This window comes from Adiantum capillus-veneris, chromosome 1 (genome assembly GCF_014529385.1).
Source record: "Adiantum capillus-veneris isolate H3 chromosome 1, ASM1452938v2, whole genome shotgun sequence".
NCBI classification, from domain to species: domain Eukaryota; kingdom Viridiplantae; phylum Streptophyta; class Polypodiopsida; order Polypodiales; family Pteridaceae; genus Adiantum; species Adiantum capillus-veneris.
This window is the reverse complement of record NC_140931.1, coordinates 127,331,713-127,339,578: the sequence shown is the minus strand read 5'-3', so window position 1 is coordinate 127,339,578 and position 7,866 is coordinate 127,331,713. Positions and strand designations below refer to the sequence as shown.

The following is a 7,866-nucleotide window of genomic DNA, read 5'->3' as shown; positions in this document are numbered from 1 at the left end:
CACGGTAGGGGGTAGCTTGTGGTCACACAATTATAGCTGACCCCCTCTCGTGTGGGGGCGCTCTTAGTCATGCTCCATTGTATACCAAGTTTGGAAAAGGTAAAATCGTAAAACATTTCTGTGTTGATTGGGTCTCTACAAACACGAGTTTCCTCAATGAGAAGTAGAAACAATCATGTTACTTTATTGACACTCTACACAAGAGTTAACCATACACTCCCTCACTAGACAATCTCTGTGCTATTTAATGTGTGTGATTGTGACATGCAAATTTATTTTTAATCTTAACCAAGCATCTACGACATTGTTGTCCAACATGGGTGGTAATTACATCATAGTCCAAAAATCTTGAATCACACGAGTGCAATTGTATGATGACTCTAAATCTATACTTACTATTATAAAAGGGGGAAGGATTCCCGCCCCCTCCCCTTACCACGTGGCAATCACTCTTAGCTCCGGCCAGTGCTATCTATAGCCCGGCGACACACGGAGACTGCACACAAAGGGAGAGAGAGAGAGAGAGAGAGAGAGAGAAAGAGAGAGAGAAAGAGGAGGTGATGCCTTTTTCATCAATTTGTGGAGAGGTTTTGAATCATGTGATGTGTGTGTGTGTGTGTGTTGAATGTAAATGGCGTTGGCGAGGAACATCTGGCCGCCCATCCTCCCTGTTTGGTCTGCATGCAGTGAGCTGGTCGCTTGCAATGATTGAGACATAGGGCTTCACGTGGAGCCGCTGTCGAGGTTGAGAGGAGCGCCAGAAAGGAGGGAACATGGGCTGCCAAGTGGAGGAATATCTGGAAGCAACCAGCTCTCCATAAAAGAGGAAGGAGGAGCCATCAAGAGAGCACGGGGGAGAGCAGGAGAACCTGCAAAAGGAGAGAGGGAGCTGCAGGGGTGTCCAAGCGAGGACATGGGCAATGTTTTCTGAGGATGGGCCGCCATGTCACACAAGGAACTTTAATTCAATTCCTACATAGCAAAAAAAAAGACTTTCCTAGATAAAACTTGAACATATGTAGGAAAAGTCCAAACTAGTAAAAACGAAATCTTTTACTGTATATGTATGTCGTAAAAATGACCCACATAATAAAACTATATAGCTTTTTGACCAACACACACGAAAAGAAAACTATATAGATTTTTGACCAACATATGCATAAGAAAAAACTACATAGTAATTGGAACGGAAGAAAAACTATATAGTAATAATATTCACGTTAGTTTTATATACAATAGCTAGATAAAAAGAGTCACATAAGTGAATAACCTAAATCTAATTTTTTTATTATATACAAATTTACTGATTTTATAATTAAAATAATAATATTATAATAACAACTCTCACAAATTTGTCATAGATCTTGCATCAAAGAAATTAAATCTTTGCATCGAACTCATTATGCATGGGTATTTGGAGCAGAGACTTCCTCATAAGAAAAGAACAACATATAAGATTAACTCACAGTAGCTTTTTGAAGAATTCAATCTAAGTCATAAATTTAACAATTGAAAATAGTTGATGCTAGAATGTTCACCCTTTCTTTGGGTCTCAAGGTTACATTAAAATAAACAAATTAACTTAACATCACTCAACCACAATTACATCATCCACACTTAGTGGAGAAGAGTCACATTTAGAAATTCTAACTTTGTTTGTGGCCAAAAGGTACACTACAAATGATGAGCGCATTCCATCCACACTTTTCTCTTGACGATCTCCTGTGAAATCCGTACTACGCTTTGCTAGATTGAAACTGGCCTTTAGCGTAATATGCAATGCATCAACTATTGGAACCTCTAAAAACTTGATTAAAAACGTCTCTTGGTCGTCTTTATCAAAGTTCATATCCCAAATAAAAGTTCAGTTGTAAAAAGTCACTACTTAATTGAAAAAGCTTAATCCATGCCAAAAGATGAGTACAACTAAAGTCAATCTCCTTACATATTCATGAGACCCATTTGAAAGTTCATTGAAGGTCTTTGTGTTTTGAAGAGTAACACTCTCATTAAGAACATTCTGCAGTACACTCTGTATGCATAGAAAATTGAAAGCATAAAAGTTTGGTTAGAGCTCTAGACTATGAAATTTTGGGCAATAGATAACAACTACCTTTTTCTTGGTGCAATTTTTTTTTCCTTTTTAGTCTGCATTATATCCATCATCTTTTGATTCCACTGCATCCAAAAAGTTAAGTTAAAGCTCAAAGCATATAAGGATATGAAGCATATAGAAGTTAAAAGACGTGAGTAAACCTTAGGTGCACGCTTGCTCTTTCTAGAGCTCACATCCACTTGATTTTCATCATGAGAGCTCTCCAAATCCATTTGTTCTTTAATGAGATCAACCTTTGCATGCTCTCATAATAAAACACATTAAATACATAGCTAGTTTAATTATTGTAAAGGACAATAACATAGACATTCCTTTGTGACATCTTCAATAAGAGCCAAGAAAGAACCATTTGAAGCTAAAGCCTCATCCTCTTCTTCTACATCCTAATAGTAAATAACTAGATTAAAGAAAGTGTACAAAATAATTCGACATAGTATAAGTTGAGAAAACATACATGTAGAAGGGGTTCAACTTGCACGCCAGTGAAAATTGCCTCTGAATAATTCTGGTCTTTCTCAAAGTCAATATGAGGATGATACACTTCCTCATTGTTAGGTTGATTTTCCTCAATCTACAATTCATGTATAACATTTCTAAATAACTTTTATTAAAAATAAACAAAAAAAATAAAGAATGTAGAAACTCCTACAAGCTGTTTTTCTTTGTCTTCCGCCTTTGCATTCACTAAGTCGGTTCCCTACAGTGCACAACTTCACATAATCAATCTTATTATGATAGCTAAAAACAATGAAAAAATAATGATAATGCGGATTACAGATATTAAATTTGTGGTATTGACTAGCGTTGATTTTTTCTTTTCGTTCTTTTGCTTTGCTTGCATGTGACGCAAGAAAAATGTGTAGATGTCCTCCACTTTCCAATGGTACTCTGCACCACGGAACGTCACCTCCTCAATTTCATCATGGTGCTCTTGAATGAAGCTCACAAGTTCATCCTTCCCCTCTAGATTGTGCCGTAGGTCACAAAGCTTGGAATCAAATGCTTTCATCCAACCTCTAACAGATCTCAGATTGGAGCAATGGAGTGCATGTACACTGTCAGCGTAATACTTTGCAAGGAACTCTTTTCCATACAAGAGTGTTGGATCTCTATCACTTTTCTTGAGTGGGAAGCGAAAGAGTTGCTCATATGTCGGAACTAGTTTTTCAACTGTGTCTTCCTTTACAACTTGTATAGCCTTGCTATGCCGTTGAGACAATCTTCCAGCTGCCTTACTATTCTTATGATTAGCCTTAGAGGACTCTCCACCACTTGATTCTAGCTCTTTTGCCCTTTTCTCTAGCATTGTTATTGTCTCTTTGAGAGACACTGTTTCAGATGGAGAAGCCATGTAATAGCTACAATGTCACAAGTTATACCTTAAATCATATAAAGTGTAAACAAAACTTAAAAACCACAACAAAATATTTTTTCCAATCAATTAAAGTATTTTAATGTTTGATACATCGAAGGCTAAGCACTTGTGCATCTCCAAACTACTGGAAAATTTAATTGTGCACCACTTCTTGAAGACATGCACCTCCTACTAACTACAATAAAGTCATGTATCACTACTTTGCATGAGTTCCAATCTCTCTCTTCGTACAACTGGCTTTGTATCCTCCATGTACAATGATCAAAACTATCATATACTAGCCATGCTAATTTGCATTTTTTTGCCCTGGTGGTCAATCTCTCTAGCAACTGCGTGTACAAGATCGTCTTCACCATCACTTTTGGTTGCTAGAACGATATCACCAAACTCTAACCAAGGGGGTGCATGTCCGACCTCTCCGAGAGTTGTAAGCTGCTTTCTTTGAATCAAATCCTTCACCTCATATGCTACTAGCCTGTTACTTGTCAACAGAAGAGGTATGAACTTATGCATCAAAGATGAGATTGGTCTTACACAATCCCAAGTGTACGGCATAGTTTGTTGTTGTATAATGCTCATTCCAGTTGCATGATGAACTATTAGTTTGTCAACCCCATTGTGTGAGGATATGAATTGTCTATAATACTCTGCCCCAAAATACAAATAATATTGACCATTGTGCTCGATAGAGAACAATGTTTTTATTTTGGCCTTCCAATGCCCTACAGGAAGAGCATCAATATCACCATTGTCCTACTTTATAGTCACATGATCACCAACTTTAAAACCCTCACCCTGGTAAAGTATCTTTTGGTAGGTTGTGACAAGAGTATTTTCACCTTCACTAACTATCATCGCCCACAGTTGCTGAAAGTACCTTTTCTCCTCATTTGAAAGACATCTCTTTGTGCGTTTCTTCTTGGTTATACCGATCACTTTTGCTCTAATCATGTTGAGGCAGTAAGCCGGTTCATGATCTGCCAAAATCTTATGCCATAGCTCCTTCGCTCTTGTTAGAGATGAGAGTTCCAAGAGCCCTTTTTCATGTAAGATAGAGCATTGTGGACTCATAGGATGCAGTAGAGTGAAATCATCTGGGAGTATCAACCTTTGGTGTAAGAATGAAAAATTCCTCTCGTGCGGCAGGAATACATCCTTCTCCTCTTGAAGCATGCGAGTAACCCATGTAAACAAAACGCGCTTGTAAAAGTGGACATAAGTTATCTCATTATTTTTTTTATTTGTCTTTACTCCCATGTATATGGAGACCATCCTTTCAAAAATGTAACACCAATATACATCATGAGTTCCATGCCAGATAATGTCATCAAGCAATTCCCCATTCCCAGCAACATGCTCCAATGGTGAAGAGTTTGGACCAAAGAATTCCTCGCTCCTTACTCGCCAAGATGAGAACAATGATCGCATTATCTTGATACTCTCCTTTGTCCAACCCTACTCACGACTAAAATTGTAAAATGTGTGGGCAATGTCTATTAGGAGAAGACCAAGCTCATACATGGGTCTTGATACCTCGTTGATAACACTCAATACATATGGCAGACACCACTAAACAAATTTTTGATTTTCCTCTGCCTTAAAACCTTCAAAGTACTTGCTAGGAGTGTGTGTCCACCTGCCATTGCGAATTGATGGTGGTGCAAGATTGTATACAAGCTTGCAACATTCATCCACCTTTCTTTTTGATTCATTTTGCAATCCTCACATGACAGTTGATGTATATTTACTGAACAAATTCAATGGAAGAACATGCATAGTATCATACACCAAGTCACGTGACAAGTCAAAGCCATATAAGTCAAAGAACTTCCATAACACTGACTCTCCAAATAGTCCTGCATGTGCAAGAGTAGTCTCTCTTTGAGTTTGAGAGGTTGCTCTTCTTGCCTGAGTTACTGCATTGGACATTTCCGAAATGGAGCGTTTTTTTGGTGGATATCTTGCTTGTCGTCTATTTTCATCATAAACATATCGCCCTCTATACATTGGATTACTAGCATCAACAGTTGCTTTGGGCTTGTCTCTTCGACAACCCTCCTTGCCACTATCCTTGAAGAGTCCTATTTTGCACTGGGCAGGATGGTCTCCACTAACCATCATAAGCATCCCGCGTAATATGCATGTCTGTTGCCGTTCAGTTCCCATTCCAAATATTTTGTTGACATCATAGTTGTAGTGTACTTTTATTCCTGGCATGAACAAGTCTTGCAATTCCTCCATAAGAGGACGTAGAAAAGCACCAAATAGACCACTATTGTTTCGGGCTACTTTCTTGGAGCTAAATGGGAGGAACAGTACTGGGAGTACACTAACATTGGAAGACTTTCCCATGTTCAAAACTTTTATCTCTACAACCCCACTGTCTTTCTGTGTGGTGCGAGAGGATTGGAACCCATCCCAATGCAATAGAGGTGCCAGGTTACGGGGAGCTCCCTGGAAAATTATTATGCCATATGAAAATACTCAACAAATAAATAAAAATAGCATGCCAATATTTCTAAAACCATACCTCAATCAATCTCTTATTAGAGACTACACGTCGTCGGAAATCTCTACACACGAAAATATATTCTTGAGTCTGCTCATTCCACCCTTGTTGAATCTCTTGCGGACAGGATGATGGAGGAAACGTTGTGTACACCTTTTTACACCCTGGGGTTGTACAGATAACCGGAAGCTCAAATGTGGCATGTGGGTCCCAAAAGTGTTGGACTATACGACATTTTGCCCCATCCCATAAATCATGGATAAACTCCGGTTGTAGTTCAGGTGGCTTTCCCAACCCCTTGTCTTGGTTTCTCCACATGGAGAGCATGCCATGACACAAAGACTTGCTCTTCAACATAAGCTCAATCTGTCTTCCAATTGGGAGATAATCAAAGGCTAGTGTCTCCTTGCGAGGCTTTTGACAACTTGGGCACCTTTCACAACATGCCAAGCAATCATGCTTCTCTTTCCTTTTTCTACTATTAGTGATGCATGCACAAATTTCCACACTACATCCTTCATAATTGTCCTCCTTGCTTGGGCGTAGGAGCTCTGGCTCATGGCGATTCCCTTCTTCACCCATGCAGACTCTATATCGAAGAGGTTGTACCATACCAAGCCCTTGAAATAGCGATTGCAATTGCTCCCAGCAAGCAGGCACCCTATAGTTATCAAACAAAAAACCATCCCAATCATGTTCAAGTTGAACCAAGATTTTGCTTCGGCTTGGATCCTCCCTAGTGGAGTCATGCTTGCCTATTTTTGCCCCACCCATGTCACCGAATAGTAGACGAAGCATTTCGTCTTGACTGCTAATGGGAACCCGATATTCATCCCATAATGTCTGGAATTGAATGATCTTTGATAAAATTGCAATTCCAAGTGGTGCATGATCCAGACAAGAAGGTTGTTGGCAGTCTTCACCTGCTCCACTTGTACTTGCGGATCTCACCTCTATGCCCTCTTCAAATCCCTCTTCCACATTCAAAGAATCATTTGATGGTTCCACGTCTGGTATATTGTCATCAAAGTGTCTTACGTCCACATCATCTTGATTTACAAACCCAATCTCACTTGCTAGACTGCCTGCAACACTCCTTAGTTTTGCATGCCTAAAAAATGTCGTTTTCCCAACATATTTTCCACCCTGAAAAATGTAGAACATGTACACCACATTCTTCGTGTGGTGTCATTGTCGTATGCACTCTGGAGAGGTGGTGTACTATCAAGCTCATTCACATTAGGTGATTGACCCTGAAGGGCTCCAAAATTTCTATCGTAATGGACATCTGGGTGAACTTTATGGAGTGCCTCCTCTTTTCTATGGTGAAAAAAGGTGCTTCTGCTCAACATTTGATACCCTTCTAGTGTAAATGCACATTTATACGTGCATGCACACTTGAAATTCTTAGAGGTGGAAGCCATGTATGCATGTATCACCTAAATGTCATGAGCCATGGTTACACGGACTATAGTGACCCAAAAAAACACATTTTCACATGATGCTGGTGGCAAAGGTTGTAGTACAACATACTCTAAGTCACAGATACAAATTAGATATTTACGAGAATGAGCACCGTGCATTCAAAAACTATTTTATTAATAACATGCGTGTGTCAATATGCGAATGAGCTTTCATTTCTAATATGCGTGTATGTCTGCCAGAGTAATACTTTGCAAGAAAATTAGAGCAATGGACTGCATGTACATGATGCTAGTGTCAAAGGTTGTAGTACCAAGTACTATAAGTCGTAGATACAAATCAGATATAACTTTGCAGCATTGTGCAGCTTCAATAGTTGGAGAGTCACGTACAATAAAAGACTGATGTGAACACACTTGTTGGATCTTTTAACATAGATGATGG

At 39.1% G+C, this 7,866-nt stretch overlaps 1 protein-coding gene across 1 annotated transcript; it reads right to left on the bottom strand.

Annotated features, from left to right (window-relative positions):
- Nucleotides 1–1,588: 1,588 nt before the first annotated feature.
- LOC147465529 (uncharacterized) lies at nucleotides 1,589–7,424 on the bottom strand. The gene is made up of 9 exons (XM_086511810.1): nucleotides 6,823–7,424; nucleotides 4,286–4,652; nucleotides 2,892–3,433; nucleotides 2,571–2,687; nucleotides 2,437–2,499; nucleotides 2,257–2,358; nucleotides 2,111–2,178; nucleotides 1,946–2,030; nucleotides 1,589–1,852 (listed from the first exon to the last, which is right to left on the bottom strand). The coding sequence occupies exons 1-9, from the start codon at nucleotides 7,162–7,164 to the stop codon at nucleotides 1,589–1,591; spliced, it is 1,950 nt and encodes a 649-aa protein (XP_086367936.1). The 5' UTR covers nucleotides 7,165–7,424.
- Nucleotides 7,425–7,866: the final 442 nt, after the last annotated feature.

Excerpts from the sequence above, each read along its gene's own strand:
- LOC147465529 (XM_086511810.1), bottom strand. The coding sequence starts at position 7,164 with ATGTTCTACATTTTTCAGGGTGGAAAATATGTTGGGAAAACGACATTT. Across the intron at positions 2,359-2,436 it reads TCTTGGCTCTTATTGAAGAT|CATGCAAAGGTTGATCTCAT; the intron begins GTCACAAAGGAA and ends TTATTATGAGAG. Across the intron at positions 1,853-1,945 it reads CAAATGGGTCTCATGAATAT|GATATGAACTTTGATAAAGA; the intron begins GTAAGGAGATTG and ends ACTTTTATTTGG.